Genomic DNA, 24,792 nt, shown 5'->3' on the forward strand with positions numbered 1-24,792 from the left:
ACAAGCCACAACGACATCCTCGGTACAGAGCCCACATACGGGCAAGGAAAACTCACCCCAGTGGGACGTCAACATGGAGATTGGTTTTAGTTGTTGCAGATGTTCATATACTTTTGATAATAAGGTTATTATATAAAGAATGTAACTCACACAGTGCATTGAACAGATAAATATCAAGTTTTCTATAGTAATTCAATTCGCTGGAGAATGTATGCCCCTCATGCAGGGGTAGGGGGTGGGGGGGATCATGACAGAAAATAATTAAGTTAAGTTAAAGTACCAATGATTGTCACACACACACTAGTAGGTGTGGTGAAATTTGTCCTCTGCATTTGACCCATACCCTTGTTCACCCCCTGGGAGGTGAGGGGAGCGGTGGGCAGCGGCGATGCCGTGCCCGGGAATCATTTTTGGTGATTTAACCCCCAATTCCAACCCTTGATGCTGAGTGCCAAGCAGGGAGGTAATGGGTCCCACTTTTATAGTCTTTGGTATGACTCGGCCGGGGTTTGAACTCACAACCTACCGATGTCAGGGCGGACACTCTAACCACTAGGCCACTGAAAAGAATTGAGAAGCATTACTTAGGATTATGTAATGATTGATATCATGTTGTTTGTTTAACTGGCAGTTCCAAACATTCTACTTTCATCCTAGGTCAGGGGTCAGCAACCTTTACCACTCAAAGAGCCATTTTGGCAAGTTTCACAAATTAAAGAAAGTAATGGGAGCCACAAAAAAAAAAATTTAAATTTAAAATGAAAAACACCGCATACAAAGCTTACATGCTTTGTGCTATGTTAACCAGGGGTCTCCGACACACGCACCGGCACGCACTTCAATGTGGAAATTTGATGTTAGTGCCGGCCGCGAGTTTTGAATGAATGTCGCTTGTTGGCGTCATACTTGCCAACCCTCTCATTATTCCCGGGAGACTCCCGAACATCAGAGCGTGATGACACTGCATTTGACGCCCTCTACAGTCTGCCCAAACAGTGTACCTGCTCGACCACAAGTGGGATACAGCTTTGGCTTGGTCACGTAGGAGACAGCAAGGCTACTAACTCAGCAGCCACACATCTTACACTGACGGTACCAATACCCAGAATCCCATGCAGCCCTAACTCTTCCGCTCAACCAACGCACGGAGGGGGGGGGGGGGGGGGGGGGGTTGATGTGTGGGGGGATTTGGTGGTAGCGGGGGTGTATAATGTAGACCGGAAGAGTTAGGGCTGCATGGGATTCTGGGTAATGGTGGTGTTGTGTTTATGTTGTGTTACGGTGGGATGTTCTCCAGAAATGTGTTTTTCATTCTTTTTTGGTGTGGGTTCACAGTGTGGCGCATATTTGTAACGTAACAATGTTAAAGCTGTTTGATACGGCTACCGTCAGTGTAAGCTGTGTGGCTGATGAGTAAGTATGCAACATGTGGCTGGACTGGCATGCTGTATGTAAATGCCATAGAGGGCAATTACTGCAGTGCAATTAGGGCATGCCCTTTATTTAGTAATTAGAGTGTAAATGGGATTATTTTTCCCTGGGAGTAATCTATGAGAGACACTGAGATCCATAAATCTCCTGGGAAAATCGGGGGGTCGGCATGTATGTAGCTGAGCCGCATCAGAGTGGTCAAGGAGCCACGTGCGGCTCCGGAGCCGCGGGTTGCCGACCCCTGGCCTAGGTGAATGATCAAATTATTCATGTTTAAATGCAATGCAATGTTTTTACAGTCCACAGAGACAAACCTATTTTGTTACAGTGAGAGATATTGGAAAACGCTGAGGATTTATTGGGTGGTGTTTTCATATAACCCTGATTTTGAGTGCTGGTGTATAATATTTTTCTTGTCTTAAAATACATTTTCTATAGGCGAACACACCACAGGAGCTCCGCCTCTTTTATGAGTGTAACAGGACCCTCGTACCGAGGTTGGTGCACCCTTTACACAACTGACGCTATCTACTGTATACACACACACACACATTCATACACACACTTTTTAGCAGTAAGATCAAATACATTTCTATTCATGTTGAGGCAAGTTAAATGTGTGGATGCACAATTGTCACTGGTGCAAACACAGAACAACTGACGGCATGTGAGTTACTGCAAAAGTAGTACAAAAATATTTAGGCGTTTCTCGAGTTCTGGGCTCTCTTTACATTTTTTCTTACAAGAACTACTTTAACAAAGTAAAAATGTATTATTTCAAGCCAAACAAACGGAGCTTTTTCGGCATGAAGATTAACAAAATGTTATTTGAATTTGAATTGGGGGTTGAGGTGTGGGGGGGTAGGGGGTAGCGGGGGGGTGTATATTGTAGCGTCCCGGAAGAGTTAGTGTTGCAAGGGATTCTGGGTATTTGTTCTGTTGTGTTTGTTGTGCTACGGTGCGGCTGTTCTCCCGAAATGTGTTTGTCATTCTTGTTTAGTGTGGGTTCACAGTGTGGCACATATTTGTAACAGTGTTAAAGTTGTTTATACGGTCACCCTCAGTGTGACCTGTATGGCTGTTGACCAAGTAGGCCTTGCATTCACTTGTGTGTGTGAAAAGCCGTAGATATTATGTGACTGGGCCGGCACGCAAAGGCAGTGCCTTTAAGGTTTATTGCCGCTCTGTACTTCTCCCTACGTCCGTGTACACTGCGGCGTTTTAAAAAGTCATAAATTTTACTTTTTGAAACCGATACCGATAATTTTGAAACCCATACCGATAATTTCCGATCTTACATTCTAAAGCATTTATCGGCCAATAATATTGGCAGTCCGATATTATCGGACATCTCTAGTGCTAACCAAATATACTGCATAAGAAGAGACTAATAAATAACTGACAAAAATGAATTTACATACAATTATGTTGTGCTAAAATATACTAAATTAATAATGAATATGTTTCTTAAATAAACTATCAATGAAAGTAAAGTGCAAATGAAAATATAGCTTCAACACTTCAGTCATATTTTTTGCACTTAAAAAAACTTCTACGACTTCAGAACCAGACTTCTGTGTGTTTGATATACCGTATTTTTCGGACTATAAGTCGCAGTTTTTTTCATAGTTTGGCCGGGGGTGCGACTTATACTTAGGAGCGACTTATGTGTGAAATTATTAACACATTACCGTAAAATATCAAATAATATTATTTAGCTCATTCACGTAAGAGACTAGACGTATAAGATTTCATGGGATTTAGCGATTAGGAGTGACAGATTGTTTGGTAAACGTATAGCATGTTCTATATGTTATAGTTATTTGAATGACTCTTACCATAATATGTTACATTAACATACCAGGCACGTTCTCAGTTGGTTATTTATGCGTCATATAACGTACACTTATTCAGCCTGTTGTTCACTATTCTTTATTTATTTTAAATTGCCTTTCAAATGTCTATTCTTGGTGTTGGGTTTTATCAAATACATTTCCCCAAAAAATGTGATTTATACTCCAGTGCGACTTATATATGTTTTTTTTTCCTTCTTTCTTATGCATTCTCAGCCGGTGCGACTTATACTCCGGAGCGACTTATACTCCGAAATATACGGTATCCACTCAGTGTTAAATGTTAAACAGAAATCTTTTTTAAAAAATGGAGATGTTATTAGAGAATGATGAGCAATCTAGCGATAGTTTGGAGAACCCTGCTCTTGTTAAACTGAAATTATCTGTTTTTTGGCATGGCGGACAGAAAACATTTTGTTAGACTTTTGGCCTCCCTTATCTACTTTTGTGATTAAGCCACATTTGTGTGTGAGTGGGCATGGTTTTGTTTTCTTTGGGAGGGGTTCTAAATATAACTTGCTCTTAGCTGCCAGCCAGTCGTCTGCGCTGCTACCATTTTCCATGTGACCCACAAAGTTCCACTGAGATATAAACACAGCCTGCGCTGACTAGAGTTACTTACTGGTATTTTAGTGCCCAGTTGTTTTTTTCCAAAGTTGTGAGTCTGGATAAGCATTTGTATATTTTACGGCTCACTTTGTGTTTGAACAGATGTGGCCTAATAATTGTGTTCTTCAATAAAACATCACGTTAACACACGCTGTGAACACGCTGCAGCAAAAAAAAAAAAAGGCAGAAAGCATTTGACAGGTTCTTACGATTGCTCACATTAATTTCTGAAAAAACAAGATAATTGTTGTTATGTCTGTTTCACAGTCTGATTCAATTCATGCTTTCTTTCATTTGTCTATTTAAGTTTTGTTTGGTTTTGTACAAGATACACAGTTAGTATTTTTGTTTCTAATGTATATCAATATTTGCAATTTCCCAAGCATCCCCAAAGAAACTTCTAGTAACCTAAGGCAGCTGCTGTTGGGACTTCTTCAGAGAAACCACAAGGACCGGCTCAGCTTTGGTAAATTTACTTTTTTTTTTTCAAACAGTGACATTTTCTCATCATTACATGACACCGCTTTGCTGCTTTTGTCTCATCATACCATTTTTGTCCACAGCTTTGCTCCAGTTTCTTTCTTTAAAGCTTCTAATTCGCTGTAAAAAAAATATTTGGGTCAGCAATATTATTATTTCTGTCATCAACCACTCACGTTTATAATAACCGAATACCAAAATCTCTTGCAATTGGCCAGCTGTTGGCAATTTCACATATGCCACAATTGTAATCTTATATGGACACCTCATATCTTTGCATTTTCAGATGAGTTCTTCCATCATTCTTTCTTGGAGACAAGCTCAGCCTCAAGGAAGTGTATGTACTTTACCTTGTTAGATTTAATACAGTCTAAATTGATATTCACCATCCCAAGGCATACATATACTTGTTTTTGGACAGGCTCTCCAGCTCCAATGTGCTTCTATCCCAGTTCTGCTTCGGCCAGCTCCTCTAGCAGCTCTTCCACATCCCATTCAGCCTCCCCTCAAGTGAGTGCACATCTCTCTTTCCAGACAAGGATCTACTTTCAAAAATGTCCCTAAAGCAATGCAAATTATTTCAATTGTCATAAATAATTTCTTAGCTTTCCAATGGAGAGAGGCGTCATCACCTTCAGACCAAGTTGACAAACTCTCCTGTGCAGAACACTGCTGGCTTCCGTTTGAAAGAAGTATCCAATCAAGACAGCAGGAAGTGTTCATCTTACACAGAAGAATATGTCATGGTACATCCTGAGTCTCCCTGTAAGAGCCTGCTCTCACCTCATAATGCTGTCAGGAACTGATAATTGTACAATACGTCACATTATTTTTACTGTTTCACTGCCTTGCAGGTGAGTATACATGTGAGGAAGAAGTCGGGTCACCCATTGAGACTTGCCTCCTGTACAGTGGGTGAGTTGGGCTTTTAAAATTGCTTATTATTGTTTTACAAACCCTGTTGCCTTATGTAGTGGCGTTATTTACTCAACTGCAGAGAGTACCAAACTTTTATAAGGGACGCAGCCTTGATTAGTACAAATGTGTACAGTGGTGTCTCGGTTTTTGTGAGTTGCCCGTTCCAAAGGGTCCAACGATATTATATATGTGCGAAAGCCAAAGCATTGGTTTCCATAGGAAATAATGTAAATCCGATTAACCCATTCCAGACACCTAAAAATGTTAACACAAAACATATTTCATTGAAAGTAATTAGTTTTACATGCAGAAAAGATAAATAATGAATGAAATGGAGAAAATTAACATTTAATCATCATCATCATCAATCTTTATTGCAGACCTTAAGCTCCATTAAACATATAAAAACAGATTACAAAACATTAAAAACAAAACAATAAAACATAAAGCCCAAATGTCAGTTTGTGACATACAAACATGTGTGCCAATGGTTCCACAGTCCAGATGAGTAAATAACAGAACTGCGGCCAGGGTTCGTTATCACAGAGATTATGTCATTTTCAGACTCAGATGCCCTACACATAAACTTATACATAAGGTTGCGTAGCAACGCTGAGAAAGTTAATATTCACTTGTTGGCCAAGATAGTGAGCGGGGAGAGAAGAGCCATGCGGGCGCCACCTTCATACTTTACTGAGTTCTTTGTTGAATTCAGCAATGTTTCTCCAGGGTTTCCCACACATTCATTTATTTGTGGCAGCCCGCCACGAAAGAATTACGTCCGCCACAAATAAAAAAAATTAAAAATAAAAATTTAAATAAATTTAAAAAAAATGTTGTTTTTTTTGTTTTTTTGTCCTCTCCAGCTTCTAAGGCAAATCATATAGTTGATGTAGATGCCCATATCGGCTGTTCAGATTTACTTTACAAAAGACAAGTGTAGGATACTTCTCTTGTATGTGGGCTCTGTACCGAGGATGTCGTTGTGGCTTGTGCAGCCCTTTGAGACACTTGTGATTTAGGGCTATATAAATAAACATTGATTGATTGATTGATTGATTGTTGCCTTATTTGTATTTGACTTTATTAAATGTATTTATATTAGAAACACAACATGTGTATATAACAAAGGGTGCAAAGTCTGCAGGCAGTAGGAAACACATGGTTAAGTGTCGGGAGTAAAACTGATGGCAGTCTAAAGTTCAAGATTTTTGGAGCTTTTTGTTCAGTGGATCAGATGTTTGATGAAGCTCTGTGTCTATCTACCACCACTACTGTTTTCTGTTTATTTGTTACTGACTGTGGCAGGACACCTCTGCCTATGTTTCACTTTATGTTGCTGGTAAATAATATGGTTGTAGTAGTAGGCTAAAGTTAAATTATTTAGTATGCACTAATTAAAGGGGCAGAGCTTTGAGACATTTTAGCTTTTATATTTTATAAGATATATTTTTTGTAAGAACCACAATTAATAAATATATTTCAGTGAATAACTTATTGTTCAAATCTGTATATAAATATGTACATAAAGTGTTGTAATTATATTGTAAAATGGATGGATGGACGTTTAAAACAAAACTGTTATTATTAATTAGTAAGTATACATTTTTTGAACCTTTTTAGAGAAAATCAAATCATTGTAGTAAATTATGCAAATTACTCGATGATGTCATGGTGACCACGCCCATAGCCACGCCCATAGCCACGCCCCCACCTCCACAGGTATCTTGGCAGTTTATGGGAAACACTGTTCTCACCTTCTATATCTAAGTGCTTTCTCTTCCAACTTTCTTTGGCCCAATGGTAGCTTATTTTGCAGACATACTCTAATAACAAAAGCCCAAACGTTGTGTTATTCTTTGTTTGGGCACTGGCTTCATCGGGCAAACGGACTAGTTTGTCACCGAAAATTATGAAAAATGGGGCGTGCGTTAATATTAATGAAAACAAAAACAATGTTGATGACATTGTTTTTGCCTTCTTTCCTTTTTCTAGATGGCACTTGCATTCTAAAAATTGGACACTTGAATTCAATTTCATTAGATTAAAATGTGTGAGCAAAATGCGTGTTTAAACATGCAGTGTTTTAAAATTATGTTTATAAAAATTCAGGACATTAAAATTCAGTGCAAAAACATTCATTGCAGAAATATTTGTTCAAAACTCACTTCCGATGAAGACTGGCACAATGGATGGTGTTTCCTAATCACCTAATGAGGTGTCACATTTGCAGTCTTGCAAAGTAAATTCAGTTTACAAAATTCACGCACAAAAAAATTGGTTACATAAATTCAGTGTCAAAAAAAGCTTTGGTTAAAAAAAAGACACAAATTAACCTCCATACTCCTCTTACTTTCTTGTAAAATCAGGCATCTGATGCCTTTTGGCTTCTCTTTGCCATGTTTATTTATGATCCATCACAGCACTCTCTACCCCCACACACAGTCAGCGCAGACGCAGGGGTGTCCACACAACATAAGGGAACTTTGATTCCCCACGTAGTTCAATGATATGCCACCACTGATTAGTAAGACACAAACATTATTTTTTTTGGCAGGAGTGCATAATGCCCCTTCATCAATGCTGCGCTTTACGCTCATACATAATGTACATGCCAAAAACCGCTACGGCTCACACACTTTCTTTCTCCCCCATCCAGTAAGCCACATTCTTTTATCAGTGGATATCATTATTTAGTTTTTGCTAAAAAGAATACACATGCTTGAAATAATAATCATTTAAAGAACAAAATATGCTTAGAAAATGTTGTTTCCTATTCCCTCAGCAGAAGCTCACTGGTTACTGAGAGAGTTATCGGCGCTGTTGGCAAAACACCTCCTTCCTCTCCTGTGCTGCATGGTTGTTCCAAGCTTTCTGGGTAAGAACAAGCCAGTCTAGTCTGCATTTTAAAGTTGAAAAGTGTTTTGAGCAGTGGTCTAACACTATTGCAGTAATTATTAGTGTACGACAGGCTAACACAGTCATGTAAGGTATTAGTATTAACATAATATTATACAGTACCTGTTACAGTCTCAGGGACACTAGTTAGACTGCACAAGTAGGCCATGGCAAAGCATTAGATTTTTATTTATACCCACTGGCTCAAATGAACCAAGTAGGTCATGTTTGATGTTGTGAATAAAAAAAACTGTAAGATAGCCCTCTTAAGATAAACATAATTTGTGTTATGTTATTTCGGCATTGTTGGCATCGATTTCTTACATTTTAATACCAACATGTGAAATGTTGTTTTGGCCAAAGTAACACAAAAGTAATGCAGAAGTAGTGGAACATTACAATGGTTTACTAATTGCTTTCAAATTACCTGTAGCATGTAAGATTAAATATATTACATTATTTAAGGAACTTGCCCGAAACACTTTGCATGCACTATCAAAAGTAATTTATTGTATAAATTCAGTTAAAACCCACTTTAAAAAAATAAAATAAAAAAAGTACATGTAAACACTTCAATTAGATTGTGTTTTACTGTTTAAGAATCAGATCAACGCATGGAGACTATGCGACTGGAAACCAGACCCCTTGCATGTTTACACTTCCATCAATCGTGGGCTTTCACAAAGTACGATTGTACGCTGTGAGGGTTTATTGTGCAGCATTACCAACATTTAATTCACAGTAGAAGAAGGCGGTGGAAGGGGGGCATGTTTCCACCAACAAGGAAACAAATTCACATTGCAGAAGCTGAAATAAGTCAGTTTTTTTAATGTGTATGCATACAATAAAAAAATACCTGTTTAATAAGTGGAATGGACATTCTAGAACAGGCCTGGGCAATTATTTGACTCGGGGGGCCAGATTTAGATAAAAAGTGTGTCTGGGGGCTGGTATATCTATTTTTAGGAACACTAATACAAAACCTCACAATAATGATTGAAAGCTAAAAACATTATGACAGACCCCCTTAAAAAACGGAATAGAATTTGAAATTTTTTTACTGAATGAGACACCCAGAATGTACATGAATATAAAGAATGTGGGATTTACAATATTAACTATGAAGGATAAAACACTGAATATTGACAACATATTTTACAATCAAGCGAAACACAACCAAAATGCAACAAACATAATGAAATATGAACGCGAAGGGTAAAAAAAACAAAACACCTACAATCTGAGATATCTCATAGTGACCAAAGTAACTAATTAGATGACTATAATAACTAATCAGATGACCATAGTAACTAGTATATCATGCAGATTCCAAGCATTGAAAGACTTAGTATAGTTGAAGACTTACGGTCATTAGAAAACATCACTGCACATCGTAATGGCAGCTACACTTTCCATCTTAAACATCTAAAACAATTATTTGGGAATGTCCGGCGGGCCAGATTGAAAAGCTCAACGGGCCGCATGCGGCCCCCGGGCCTTAATTTGCCCAGGTCTGTTTTAGAAGAAGTCAGTTTTATTACACGACATGACGCTTCAGCATATCCTTATTTTAGAAGTCTTATTTTAACACCAACATATGAGATGTATCACATTGAAACTTTATACATGTTCAAGATAAACTTCAACCAACCAAAATCTATTCACAACGCGTCAGTATTAAGAAACCTTCTCATCATGTGCATTTCTGTCTTGCTCTTTATCCTTATAGCAAGTCTGCTCTGTGTGATGGCAGCCATTCAGAGCCTATTCCCGTGCCAACGCAGATCCAAAACTACCAGCGCATGGAGCAGAACGTTCAACCTTCAGGATCAAATGGCTCCACTGGGTTTGTAGAAGGGCTCAAATGTCATTTAAATAAAAGCTGCTCATATTGCAGTGCCTCTTTACTACTACTACCAGTTTTTTTCTCTGTCTGACGGTTCCACATTTTCTCCAGGATCCGGCTGTGCTATGCTGGCTGCAGTACAAGTTCCTCACCGCGTGGAGAATATGCATCTCCTGATTCATGTCCTGCCCCCTACTTCTCAAGGCCAACTAGTAGAGGAGCCCAGGCACAGCAGCACTCCCCACTTGGTAGGCATCGTCATACTTTTGACATGCTGTTTTCATTCTCTGTTAGTGACATTTCAATTATTGTTTAAACAAAAGTGCCCATATGCAATCTGTTCATTCCTGTAATATTCTACTTTACAGTTGGAACTATTCCAAAGGCAGTAGAGCAGACTCTACCTCTAAGCACGAGAACTGGATGGCGCACAGGGTCACCTGACGAGAGGGACAGTGTGTGTCAAAAGGTCAGACTCTCACAATAACTGCGTTACACAAAGAAAAAATCCCCACCCCGCCCAAAAAAAAAAAAAAAAGGATGTAATTGCATCATGTATTATTTAGGGGTGTAACGGTACACAAAAATTTCGGTTCGGTACGTACCTCGGTTTAGAGGTCACGGTTCGGTTAATTTTCGGTACAGTAAGAAAACAACAAAAAATGCATTTTGGGGTTATTTATTTACCAAATTTGCAAAATCTTCCACCAAAAATATTTTTCTTAGTGGAATACTTGATGTGAAGTAATCGGAACCTTGGATAGGTCAATAATTCATAATAACATTGATTTTGATTCAATATTATGTTATAAGCAATGACAGTTTGAAAGAAAAAAAAACAGCTTTGTTTTATTAATCAACATTGCAACTTTTTCTAAATTAGATTTAACCTTTAAGCTTTTTTATTTCACTTTTGTTATGTTTTTGTTTATTTTAATAGTATTTTTTGACTGTGCCGTGGGCCTTTAAAACATTAGCTGTGGGCCGCAAATGGCCTCCGGGGCACACTTTTGACACCCCTGCTATAGATAATAAAAAATTGAATCTGATAAATCTATGGATAAAAAGCAGAGCCTGGCGACGCATGCGCGTTTATCATAACTCTCTCGCTCTCTCTGTCTCTTCCCCTCCCTCACGAATGCTGCTGCGCGCACAATTTGTTTTGTTCTTAACCCTGAACGTACATTGAAAATACACGCAACCCTAACTCAAAATGCCGGACATTTGAGGCATTTAAGAAACTCCGCCCTGACAGCTCCGCAAAAGAGGACATGTCCGGTGAAAAGAGGACGTATGGTCAGTCTATCGTAGCCTGTTAGCTGCTAGCATGCTGTGTGTTGTGCCTCAGTGTACATTGTTTACACAACGTGCGTCACGCTACTTAATATGTCCGTGTGGAAACTCGTTCGGTACACCTCCGAACCGAGCCGGAACCCCCGTACCGAAACGGTTCAATACAAATACACGTACCGTTACACCCCTAGTATTATTCCCTTGGAGCAGGGGTCGGCAACCTTTATCACTTAAGAGCCATTTTGACGAGTTTCACAAATTAAAGAAAACAATGGGAGCCACAAAACTCTTTTGAAATTTATAATGAAATAACACTGCATACAAAGCTTTTTTTGCTTTGTGCTGTTTAAACCAGGCGTCTCAGACACACACCCCGGTCTGCACCTTAATATGACAATTTAATGTTAGTTTTACATGAATGGCACTTAACAGTGTCATACTTGCCAACCCTCCCAATTTTTCCGGGAGACACCCGGAATTTAGGGGGTGTTGGCACTGCCTTTAGCGCCCTCTATAGCCTGCTCAAACAGCGTACCTGCTCGGCCACATATTGAATGCAACTTCTGCTTGCACACAAAAGTGACAGCAAGGCATACTTGGCTCAACAGCCACACAGCTTACACTGAGGGTAGACGTATAAAACAACTTTAACACTGTTACGTTACAAATATGCGCCACACTGTGAACCCACACCAAAAAAGAATGACAAACACATTTCTGGACCGTAACACAACATAAACACAACAGCACGAATACCCAGAATTCCATGCAGCCCTAACTCTTCCGGTCTACATTATACACCCCCGCTACCACCAAACCCCGCCCACCTCAACCGATGCACGGAGGGGGGTGGGGAGGGGGTTGATGTGTGGGGGGGTTTGGTGGTAGCGGGGGTGTATAGTGTAGACCAGGAGAGTTAGTGCTGCATGGGATTCTGGGTATTGGTTCTGTTGTGTTTATGTTGTGTTACGGTGCGGATGTTCTCCAGAAATGTGTTTGTCATTCTTTTTTGGTGTGGGTTCACAGTGTGGCGCATATTTGTAACGTAACAATGTTAAAGTTGTTTTATACGAGCACCGTCCGTGTAAGCTGTGTGGCTGTTGACCAAGTATGCCTTGCTGTCTACTATGTGTGCAAGTAAAAGCTTCATACAACATGTGGCTGGACTGGCATACTGTTTGTACAGGTTAATAAATGCAGTGCCATCACGGCACGCCCTTAATTTAGTAGTTAGGGTGAAAATTGGAAAATATTTGCCCCGGGAGATTTCTAAGATCCGTAAGTCTCCTGGGAAAATCGCAAGGGTCGGCAAGTATGCAGCTGAGCCGCATCAGAGTGGTCAAAGAGCCGCATGCGGCTCCGGAGCCGCGGGTTGCCGACCCCTGCCTTGGAGGAAATGAAATGCCCTGATTATAGTAATAACATATGTAATGATCATTTAAATTGCCTACCAAAACAGAAATAAATCGCTTAAAGGCCCACAATGATAATGTGGTGTATATACTTCTAATGTCTGTTGTTTTCATTACTTGCAATTTTTGCAGGACAATTCATTTCTACATAGTCCTAGCCTGACACCTGCCTCCCACTCCAACTACGGCAGGAAACCCACCAACAAAAAGGGGCCATTTAAAAGGTCAGAACAAATTGTAGTGCCAGTAGTAAGGACAGATAACAAAAATGCCATTTGAGAAATGATGAAATGAAATGTTCACCTCGCTTGCCTCTCTTGCTGTGTTTTGAATGGTCAGATCACAGAGCATTGGCCGACTGTCAGACATGCTGCTTAAAGCTGCATTCGGTGCTCAACTTCTTGAACGGAGAAGTAATGAAAGCCTCTGCTGTGAAAAAAGCATGGACATTGCAGGTACTAGCTTTCATTACAATAAAAAAATATGTATTTGATCGCTGTATGCACAGACAACCATTATCTAAACTGTACAGTGTGACTTTAGTAGAGCTAGCGTGTCACCTCCACCCTATTTCTTACAAACTTCTAGCTCCACCTACTGGCTGTCCGACCAGACTTCCTTCATCAGAACGCCCACTAACTCCTGTTTTCAGCATTGGTTCCCCGGCCAGTGGAACCACTCCTCCTGATATTGTGCTACAAAGGATGTTAACAGGTAGTTTAGCTAAATGTTTTGGCTTACAGAAGATAGTGCTGGTGTTAATGTCCTAGATGATGGGGGGGGGATCAAATTTTGACATTATTTTTGATTTTGCACAGTTAATCAAATGTCATTTGATTTAGTATTTATGTAATTAAATCAAACTTTATATATTTGCAACTACAACTCTACATTTTCCAACTAAGCTGTTTTTTCTCTGTAAGATTCAATTGTTTTTTTTTTAATGCAGGCTCCCCCAACGGTTTTAGCGCCGCCTGGCTACTCAATGCTCACCCTGGCCTTCAAAGAAGTCGTCGAAACAGTGACACTGAATCCATGGATGCTACTCTACAGAGTAGTCTGGTCTTTTATCCTCCCGAGCTCCCGGAAGACACACTAATGGAGGTATAAAAAAAAACTGCTACGTAGACTTCCATACCAACTAGAGATGTCCGATAATGGCTTTTTTGCCGATATTCCGATATTGTCCAAATCTTAATTACCGATTCCGATATCAACCGATACCGATATATACAGTCGTGGAATTAACACATTATTATGCCTAATTTTGAATTTTGAAAAACTTATTTGGGTGTTACCATTTAGTGGTCAATTGTACGGAATATGTACTGTACTGTGCAATCTACTAATACAAGTTTCAATCAGTCAATCAAAAACAAGGTTTTCCAAAATAAGAGAGCAACTTCAACTCCAGTTATGGAAAAAAATGCCAACATGGCACTGCCATATTTATTATTGAAGTCACAAAGTGCATTATTTTTTTTAACATGCCTCAAAACAGCAGCTTGGAATTTGGGACATGCTCTCCCTGAGATAATCCTGATACCCAACTATGGGAAATACTATGCTTTTACTTTCACAAAGTGCATTGTTTTTAATTTTTTTTAAACATGCCTCCAAACAACAGCTACAAAAACAATGAAGGCACACAGCTTCAGTCCAGAGTATACTAGAGCGTACTTGCCAACCTTGAGACCGCCGAATTCGGGAGATGGGGCGGTGGGCGGCGGGGTTGAGGTGTGGGGGGCGGGGTTTGGTGGTAGCGGGGGGTGTATATTGTAGCGTCCCGGAAGAGTTAGTGCTGCAAGGGGTTCTGGGTATTTGTTCTGTTGTGTTTATGTTGTGTTACGTTGCGGATGTTCTCCCGAAATGTGTTTGTCATTCTTGTTTGGTGTGGGTTCACAGTGTGGTGCATATTTGTAACAGTGTTAAAGTTGTTTATACGGCTACCCTTAGTGTGACCTGTATGGCTGTTGATCAAGTATGCATTGCATTCACTTATGTGTGATGGAAAAGCCGCATATATTATGTGACTGGGCCGGCACGCTGTTTGTATGGAGGAAAAGCGGACGTGACGACAGGTTGTAGAGGACGCCAAAGGCAGTGCCTTTAAGACACGCCCCCAATAGTGTTGTCCGGGTGGAAATCGGGACAATGGTTGCCCCGGGAGATTTTCGGGAATATCGGGAGGTTGAAACTGATACAGATTATTTCAGATATTACATTTTAAAGCATTTATCGGCCGATAATATCGGACATCTCTAATACCAACATGACGTAATAAAACTTTTGTGTAGACATTGCTTTAGTGTTGTATTTTTCCACAGCAGGCCCATACAGATGCTCTGAGTGAACTTCAGTTCACATTGGCTTTTGTACACTGCATCATGGAGTTGGCTTCTTCGAAAGACCCGGTGCTGGATCCCGTCAGCTGCCCTGAAGTTTCTTTTTTAGAACACAGTTTGCTAACGGATCAGATTAGCCTCTTAAATCGAGAATGGAGGTCAGTACTAGGATTTTTAACATTTACTGCTCAGGATGCTCCAGACGTGTGACAAATCTTTGGGAATTCCTTGTGGTTTACATTATTTTTATTTTTTTGCAGCTATGCAGAACAATTAGTGTTGTACATGAAGGCGGTAGAGTGTTTGTCTGCAGCCCTGCACAATTCAAAAGAAAATATCCAGCAATGCCGACTGCTCCCTTCATCTGCAGTCAAGCAAGGTGAGACTACTGATACAGTGGTACCTCAGTTTTTGTACGGCCCAGTTTTAGTGTGATTTGGTTTTAGGCGAAAATATGTCCCCGTTTTCTTACATTTTATCAGTTTTAGTACGATTAAACACACGTTGGTGACAGTCTCAGCTTTTTTTCTTTGTATGGCTGCAAAATAATCCTCTACGTCAGTGTTTTTCAACCTTTTTTGAGCCAAGGCACATTTTTTGCGATTAAAAAATCCAGAGGCACACCACCAGCAGAAATCATTAAAAAACCAAACTCAGTTGACAGTAAAAATTCGTTGTCGCAATTGTTGGATATGACTTTAAACCATAACCAACATATATAGCGCTTGTCTCAAAGTAGGTGTACTGTCACGACCTGTCACATCACGCCGTGACTTATTTGGAGTTTTTTGCTGTTTTAGTTCTTGTCATGCGCTCCTATTTTGGTGGCTTTCTCTCTTTTGTTAGTATTTTCCTGTAGCAGTTTCATGTCCTCCTTTAAGCGATATTTCCCGCATCTACTTTGTTTTAGCAATCAAGAATATTTCAGTTGTTTTTATCCTTCTTGATTGTCATGTCATGTTCGGATGTACTTAGTGAAGCCGTCTTTGCTCCACAGTAAGTCTTTGCTGTCGTCCAGCATTCTGTTTTTGTTGACTTTGTAGCCAGTTCAGTTTTAGTTTCGTTCTGCATAGCCTTCCCTAAGCTTCAATGCCTTTTCTTAGGGGCACTCAACTTTTGTTTATTTTTGGTTAAAGCATTAGACACCTTTTTACCTGCACTCTGCCTCCCGCTTTTTCGACATCTACAAAGCAATTAGCTACCGGCTGCCACCTACTGATATGGAAGAGTATTACACGGTTACTCTTCCGAGCTCTAGACAGCACCGACACTCAACAACAACACATCATTTGCAGACTATAATTACTGGTTTGCAAAAAATATTTTTAACCCAAATAGGTGAAATTAGATAATTTCCCACGGCACACCAGACTGTATCTCACAGCACACTAGTTTGAAAAACAGTGGTTGAAAAACACTGCTCTACATAGCTTAAATGGACTGCTTGCGACTGTTACACAGATGCCTAGATGTTGCCAATGTTCCAATGTATTTTACACATATCCTGCCCTCTTACAGCGTAGTGACGTAATTACGTACTGTATGTACGTAACAAATTCCCGCGCATTAGCTTTAGGTGCTATTAATAGCAACTTGGATAACTGGCGTTAAAATATACATTCAATAACAGCTTTCATAACAACAACAACAACGTGACTGTAAATTAATTGTTGCTTCTCTTGGACTGCTATTGTATGTGTACGCACTCCATGTGCGTCCTGGTAACAAGACCGCCGTAAACACCAATAATTTTATTCAGGCCGGTAAAAAATGTTTTTGCATAAACTATGTGAGGTGAAAAATATTGAAAAATTGTCAAACAAATGTGTCCTTTTAAACCACTAATGGTAACATAAGGTAACCACTGGTGTTCGTGTCATGTTTGTTGTTTTGAAATAAAGTGGAACAAAAAACATTTTTAGTTTCTTGGCATGGATTCATTGGATTTATACATTGTTTACGGTTTTCAACAGAGAAGTAACGGAAACCAAGGTACCACTGCACTGCAAAAAGTCAGTGTTCAAAAACAAGAAAAAAAAATGCAAAAATAAGGGGTATTTTATTTGAACTAAGCAAAATTATCTGCCAATAGAACAAGAAAATGTGGCTAGTCAAGACTTTCCAAAACAAGTAAAATTAGCTAACCTCAATGAACCCAAAAATACCTGAAAATAAGTATATTCTCACTAATAACAACTGTACTACTATATGAGTACGTGTTTTCTATTGTTTCATTGAAAATAAAACAGCAAAGTCCATTTGGCTGTCATCTGTTTTAATTATGAGACACAATTGTGTCAGTCATGATTTTTTTTTCATGCTTGCTATAAGAAATTATTACTTTTAAAAAGTAGTTTTATACTTGTGAGTGTTGATGACACAGCTTTGCAACAGTTGATGTTTTAGTTTCAAGCATGTTTTACTCAATATAGGTCATCAAATCTCAGCAACAAGCTGTAATATCTTACTGAGATCATTTAGGACCAAAACCCTTAAAACAAGTAAAACACTCTAACATAAAATCTGCTTAGTGAGAAGAATTATCTTATCAGACAGAAAAGAAGCAAATATCACCCTTATTTGAGATATTTAATCTTATTTAGAATTCAGTTTTTGCAGTGTGAATTGTAAACATCTCAGAAAATAAAGTTTTTATAAAGAAGAATTTAATAGACATATTTATTTGTAGTCAGGTGAGAATATTGCTTATAACGGTACTGATAGATTTGTGTTCTGTCTCATTTGTGCAGTGATTAAGAAGCTGAACGAGTTGTACAAGAGCTGTGTTACATGCTGTCGCTCCCTCAGCGATCGGCTGCAGAGTTTCCTTTTGGACAAGCAGAAGCTTATGGATCGCTTTAATGGACTCACAGCAGAGAAGCTCATCTATTGCCACTCCGTGCAGATGGTGGGCTCCCCTGTCGCTCTCCAATGATTAACTACTCACATTGCATCTTTGTCTTAACCTTGTTGTGTGTTTTTGTAATTGCATCCAGGTACAGTCTGCGGCTTTAGATGAGATGTTCCACCGTGGTACGGAAGTAGTACAGCGCTACCATAAAGCTCTCCTGCTGATGGAGGGTCTGTCTCGATTCATGACAGAACAAAAGGACATTGACAATATAGAAAAATGTATGTTGGAACTGAAAATAACATTCTTTAAAACCGTGTCTCTTCCATCACAATATGAATGTGACATTGTCTGTCTTTGCTTTTCCAGACAAGCAGTGTATTGAGCGACATCTCTCTGTCCTGCAAACCTGACAGTGCCAAAGAGCCATACTACTGCCTCCTAAAGAAAATGTTCCTCATTCCTCATCCACTTCCTTGCAATGATATACTGTAAGAATAGAAGGTATATGCTCCAAGACTATCGATATACACCAGCACTTTTATATTTCTCAAGGGAATAACCATTGGAGCGCCTCTTTCGAGAACATAGTCCATCCAGCGCACGGTCAGAAATCCTGACATGCACAAGGAAGACTGGACTTCCATGGGCTTGATTATGAAGTGAGAGTTTTTATTTGACTAGACAGATGTTTTGATCTGCGCCTGTTTTTGTTACGAAAGTTCATTGTGTTTGTGTTTTGCAGATATAATAGTTCAAAACATAGTTGATACTTGAAACAAGAGTTATTACACTAATGTCAACCGACATCAAAAGATGCTGAATATGACCAATTATTGCGATTATGTAGCCATATTAGTGCCTTGTATTTTTATGTATGAATTTATTTAGGACAGTTTTAATGACATGTATCTTTTATAATGACCCAACCGATGTAATTTATTATATTTATTGCACGACACATGTTTTTTATGTATGCGTGTGTGTACTGTGTACATTGCTTTCTTTTGACCTTACTGTTCTATGCTTTGTGTGCGTGTGCGGGCTATAAACTTTGATATATCATTTGTGGGTAGCATTTTTCTTCAAGCCATCAATTTGCATTTTCTACATGTTTGTGATGGCCAGTGTTACCTAAGGCATGTTGTTGGAGCGGGTTGATCACATTGTAATGAAAATAAATATTTATTATTGAAACCACTTTTCTTTTTGTCCATCCATCCATCCATTTTCTACCGCTTGTCCCTCTCGGGGTGGCGGGGGGTGCTGGAGCCTATCTCAGCTGCCCACTTTTTTTATTTGTGTGCTTTAAATTGTACTCTTTTTGATTGATTGATGGAAACTTTTATTAGTAGATTGCACAGTACGGTACCTATTCCGTACAATTGACCACTAAATGGTAACATCCGATTAAGTTTTTCAACTTCTTTAAGTCGGGGTCCACGTTAATCAATTCATGGTAAACTGTTTAACTAACGTAATAGTCTTAAAAGTCTACTAAAACAAAATTACGGTACAGGGAAAAAAAAACAATCTAGAACAGTCTAAAAACACGATCATGACCCACTTTTATTCTTTGGCTTTGAACACTACGTGAGTTGTGTGGTCCTTTGTCCTCTGTGTTTTTTTATTAAATGTTGATTTCTATTTACTGTTTTAATTGGTTTTACCCTTTAAAATCGTTTTTAATCATATCTATTTTTATATTGGTTTTATATCTATTTATTTTTTGTTTTTATTCAGTCATTGGTGGAGCTAAGGATAATATTTTAATATTGTTTTTAATATTGTTGTGCAGGACTTTGGAAACATTTTTGTTGTTTAAATGTGCTATATAAATAAAGTGGTTTGGATTGGATTGGATGACATGTTCAATTTGTTATAAATGGTGTTTCGTGTTTACTTTTTTATTATTTTTATTTATTTAAAAATTTTTTTATAAACCTTTATTTATAAATGTAAACATTTACAAACAGTTGAGAAATAATAATCAAAGTAAGTACAAAACAGCGCCAGGGGGTTGTAAATTCAAAGTAACTAAAATAGTGAAGTGAATTATATTTATATAGCGCTTTTCTCTAGTGACTCAAAGCGCTTTACATAGTGAAACCCAATACCTAAGTTACATTTAAACCAGTGTGGGTGGCACTGGGAGCAGGTGGGTAAAGTGTCTTGCCCAAGGACACAATGGCAGTGGCTTGGATGGCAGAAGCGGGGATCGAACCAGGAACCCTCAAGTTGCTGGCACGGCCACTCGACCAACCGAGCTCTATATATATATATATGTATGTATGTATGTATGTATGTATATATATATATATATATATATATATATATATATATATATATATATATATATATATATATATATATATATATATATATATAAAGCCATAGGCTCACTCAATTTCAGTAAATAACTTAAATTTGGAACACAGCATCATCGTTTTCACAGCTTTTTGGTCGTTAGAGGAAGAGACTGTTTTAACGTAGAGTTCTAATTCTTTTTTAAAGGCACAAAAAACAGGTAATTTATTTATGAATATAAAACTTAGCCAATAGTATAACGAGGTTGCAAAGTTAAAATTCATTTTCAATTTTTTTTCATACAGTGTAATTCTACTTTTTTATTATTATTAAAGTGCAGTCTTATAGAACAACGCTATATATATATATATATATATATATATATATATATATATATATATATATATATATATATATATATATATATATATATATTCGTATGTATATATATGTATGTATATATATATATGTATGTATATATGTATATGTGTATATATATATATATATATATATATATATATATATATATATATATATATATATATATATATATATATATATATATATATATATATATATATATATATATATATATGTACAGCCCTTTGAGACACTTGTGATTTAGGGCTATATAAATAAACATTGATTGATTGATTGATTGATATATATATATGTCTGTCTTTAGCTTGTCCTTAGCTTCCGGTTGGGGGAGACCACATCCGGGTCAAGCCATGGTACCGTTGGTCGCCATGTTGCTCAATGAAATTAGCTTCAAACATTAAAATATCCGCTAGCAATATTGTTATGTTAACGTTCGCTTTCCAGACATTGTTACGGCTTTGGTCATACTCTAAAATGCCTTAGGTACTATTAAACTACGAAAGGAGCCCTGTATCTTGTAAGTAATACCTCACCTGTGTTTAAATGTATTGCTCGTAAATACTGGCCTTTTAGCAATAACAAGCTAATGCTGGCTAGCATCAGCTAGCAGGCGCACGGTCGCAATGGTTATTGTGTGGGATGGAATGACATATATAGCTCTAGCCGCGAATAGTAGGTAGTCTGGGTTTCTTTTTATCAAACGCTTAACACCAAAGTAGGTCAGTTTATGATTGTTTATGAATTGAAGTATCGTTGTGCTCACCCCTGGTTGCTATTGCTAACGTTACGCTCCTAGCGACGTCCTTACCGTAAGAACCAGAGTAAACATCCCACAGAGAAATTGTCACTGTCCTGAAATCATTAACGCTTAAAGCCTGTTTAGTCTTGACTATACATACGAATATATGTTGTAGGTGCCTTGTAAAAAAACTACCTACCGTAATCATATAACATCTCATACCAGTGACAGTATTGCATGGTGACATAAATAGGGACTATACTAATTTCTCTTGTGAAACCTTTCACATTCGGTGCATAATTTACACACTTTTTAAACTAGACAAATGTTCTGTGTTGGAATAATGTATTCGATTAGTGTTAATGAATGAGTTCATGTAGCGCTGTTTTGTGTTTTTTGATTGATTGATTGAAACTTTTATTAGTAGATTGCACAGTACAGTACATATTCTGTACAATTGACCACTAAATGGTAACACCCGAATACGTTTTTCAACTTGTAAGGTGTCTACAGTTCTTTGGCAGTTGAGTAGTGACAGTAGTATGAACAAAGGTAATGGAATAATGTAAAAACAAGAGTATAGAGAAGTCATACTGTTCCATTACCTTTGTTCATACTACTGTCACTACTCAACTGCCAAAGAACTGTAGACACCTTAATATTTATTACTTCCTATACTGTATGTACTGTTATACTATATGACATTGCACTGGTACTGTATGTGACTACTGCACTTTTACTTGTACTGATACTTCTACCATAACTACTGGGACTTATTGTGCCACTTATTGTCTTGTAATTAATGTACATCAGAGCTATTCAAATTTTTGTATTTAGTGTATTAGATTCAGCAACTAGTGTTTGGATCCCACTGTACGCAATATCTGAAGAGCATGGAAAAAAGCATTTCACTGTGGTGTACTCTGCATGTGATGAATAAAACATTGAACCTTGAACCTTGATGACATAAATAGGGACTATACTAATTTCTCTTGTGAAACCTTTCACATTCGGTGCATAATTTATACACTTTTAAACTAGACAAATGTTCTGTGTTGGAATAATGTATTTGATTAGTGTTAATGAGTTCATGTAGCACAGCATTGTGTTCATTAGGTTTTGCTGTTTGTGTTTTTTGATTGATTGATTGAAACGTTTATTAGTAGATTGCACAGTACAGTACATATTCCGTACAATTGACCACTAAATGGTAACACCCGAATAACTTTTTCAACTTGTTTAAGTCGGGGTCCACGTTAATCAATTCATGGTACAAATATATACTATCAGCATAATACAGTCATCACACAAGTTAATCATCAGGGTACCGTATTTTTCGGACTATAAGTCGCAGTTTGTTTCATAGTTTGGCCGGGGGTGCGACTTATACTCAGGAACGACTTATGTGTTAAATTATTAACACATTACCGTAAAATATCAAATAATGTTATTTAGCTCATTCACGTAAGAGACTAGACGTATAAGATTTCATGGGATTTAGCGATTAGGAGTGACAGATTGTTTGGTAAACGTATAGCATGTTCTATATGTTATAGTTATTTGAATGACTCTTACCATAATATGTTACGTTAACATACCAGGCACGTTCTCAGTTGGTTATTTACGCGTCATATAATGTACACTTATTCAGCCTGTTGTTCACTATTCTTTATTTATTTTAAATTGCCTTTCAAATGTCTATTCTTGGTGTTGGGTTTTATCAAATACATTTCCCCCACAAATGCGACTTATACTCCAGTGCGACTTATATGTTTTTTCCTTCTTTATTATGGACATTGTAACAGTGTAGGTCTGACGTCGTAGGATATGTACAGCGAGAAGTGAACATAGTGAGCTCAGAAAGCATAAGAACAAGTATATACATTTGATTATTTACAATCCGGGGAGGTGGGATGTGGTGGGGGGAGGGTGTTAGTTTAGGGTTGTAGTTGCCTGGAGGTGTTCTTTTAGTGAGGTTTTGAAGGATGATAGAGATGCACGTTCTTTTACACCTGTTGGGAGTGCATTCCATATTGATGTGGCATAGAAGGAGAATGAGTAAAGACCTTTGTTAGATCGGAATCTCCATCAGTGTGTGAATGTGTGTGTGAATGGGTGAATGTGGAAATACTGTCAAAGCGCTTTGAGTACCTTGAAGGTAGAAAAGCGCTATACAAGTATAACCCATTTATCATTTATTTATCTGGTTTTAATGTGGTTGGTGGAGCGCCCCCTGGTGTTGTGGTTATGGCGGTCATTTACGTTATGGAAGTAGTTTGACATGTACTACGGTATCAGGGAGGTGTAGCGAATTTTATAGACTAGGCTCAGTGCAAGTTGTTTTACTCTGTCCTCCACCCTGAGCCAGCCCACTTTGGAGAAGTGGGTAGGAGTGAGGTGTGATCTGGGGTGGAGGTCTAGAAGTAACCTGACTAGCTTGTCTGGGTGAATGTGGAAATACTGTCAAAGCGCTTTGAGTACCTTGAAGGTAGAAAAGCGCTATACATGTATAACCCATTTATCATTTATTTATCTGGTTTTAATGTGGTTAGTGGAGCGCCCCCTGGTGTTGTGGTTATGGCGGTCATTTACGTTATGGAAGTAGTTTGACATGTACTACGGTATCAGGGAGGTGTAGCGAATTTTATAGACTAGGCTCAGTGCAAGTTGTTTTACTCTGTCCTCCACCCTGAGCCAGCCCTCTTTGGAGAAGTGGGTAGGAGTAAGGCTGAAACGACGCGTCGACGTAGTCGACGTCATCGGTTACGTAAATACGTCGACGCCGTTTTTGTGCGTCGACGCGTCGCATAATGACGTCACACTACCGTCATGGCGAAGCGCAAAGCAGACGATCAAAGAAGACGATGCGAGCGGTGCGAGCGAGGGGGGAAAAGCATTCCAAAAGGGGTCAAAAGTGTGGGAGTATTTCAATAAACGGCCTAATAATGTTGTTGTATGCACACTGTGTCGAGCGGAAATGGCCTATCATAGCAGCACAACGGCTATGAACGAACATTTGAAAAGAAAACCATCAACTAGTCAATCGTCCGCGCGAGTATACGTTGTCATCATTACACAAAAACATGAATGTGTCATTTGTATCTGCTAGGGGTGTAACGGTACGTGTTTTGTATTGAACCGTTTCGGTACGGGGCTTTCGGTTCGGTACGGGGGTGTACCGAACGAGTTTCTAAGCTAAAGCAAAAGTCTTAACAAGCTGCTTTGCTCCGTCTGCCTCTGTCTCAGCACGCAGCATTGTCCCACCCACACAACCATCTGATTGGTACACACGCAGCATTGTCCCACCCACACAACCATCTGATTGGTACACACGCAGCATTGTCCCACCCACACAACCATCTGATTGGTACACACGAAGCATTACCAGCCAATCAGCAGTGCGTATTCAGAGCGCATGTAGTCAGCGCT

The 24,792-nt window shown here is 38.6% G+C and overlaps 2 protein-coding genes across 10 annotated transcripts in view; both read left to right on the forward strand.

Moving 5' to 3' along the window:
• Window positions 1-19,439, forward strand: part of LOC133652575 (serine/threonine-protein kinase ULK1-like) — a 33,375-nt gene extending 13,936 nt beyond the window's left edge. The window contains exons 10-28 of one of the 3 annotated variants that reach the window (XM_062051480.1): window positions 1,870-1,928; window positions 4,277-4,359; window positions 4,660-4,710; window positions 4,795-4,883; window positions 4,979-5,138; window positions 5,228-5,288; window positions 8,077-8,169; window positions 9,919-10,035; window positions 10,147-10,283; window positions 10,404-10,504; window positions 12,873-12,964; window positions 13,080-13,195; window positions 13,329-13,454; window positions 13,690-13,844; window positions 15,068-15,243; window positions 15,346-15,464; window positions 17,836-17,993; window positions 18,082-18,217; window positions 18,306-19,438. In XM_062051480.1, the coding sequence (XP_061907464.1) occupies window positions 1,870-1,928; window positions 4,277-4,359; window positions 4,660-4,710; window positions 4,795-4,883; window positions 4,979-5,138; window positions 5,228-5,288; window positions 8,077-8,169; window positions 9,919-10,035; window positions 10,147-10,283; window positions 10,404-10,504; window positions 12,873-12,964; window positions 13,080-13,195; window positions 13,329-13,454; window positions 13,690-13,844; window positions 15,068-15,243; window positions 15,346-15,464; window positions 17,836-17,993; window positions 18,082-18,217; window positions 18,306-18,349 (2,073 nt within the window). In that variant the 3' untranslated portion in view covers window positions 18,350-19,438. Of the gene's footprint in view, window positions 1-1,869; window positions 1,929-4,276; window positions 4,360-4,659; window positions 4,711-4,794; window positions 4,884-4,978; window positions 5,139-5,227; window positions 5,289-8,076; window positions 8,170-9,918; window positions 10,036-10,146; window positions 10,284-10,403; window positions 10,505-12,872; window positions 12,965-13,079; window positions 13,196-13,328; window positions 13,455-13,689; window positions 13,845-15,067; window positions 15,244-15,345; window positions 15,465-17,835; window positions 17,994-18,081; window positions 18,218-18,305 lie in introns of all 3 variants that reach the window. The other 2 variants (XM_062051481.1, XM_062051482.1) reach the window with 2 other exon arrangements.
• A 1,515-nt stretch (window positions 19,440-20,954) lies between these two features.
• LOC133652576 (E1A-binding protein p400-like) overlaps window positions 20,955-24,792 on the forward strand; it is a 39,218-nt gene continuing 35,380 nt past the window's right edge. For all 7 annotated transcript variants that reach the window (XM_062051483.1, XM_062051490.1, XM_062051489.1 and 4 more), the window contains exon 1: window positions 20,955-21,141. The gene's annotated coding sequence lies outside the window, so the exon portion shown is untranslated. The remainder of the gene's footprint in view (window positions 21,142-24,792) is intronic.

Source organism: Entelurus aequoreus, linkage group LG06 (genome assembly GCF_033978785.1).
Source record: "Entelurus aequoreus isolate RoL-2023_Sb linkage group LG06, RoL_Eaeq_v1.1, whole genome shotgun sequence".
Lineage (NCBI taxonomy): Eukaryota > Metazoa > Chordata > Actinopteri > Syngnathiformes > Syngnathidae > Entelurus > Entelurus aequoreus.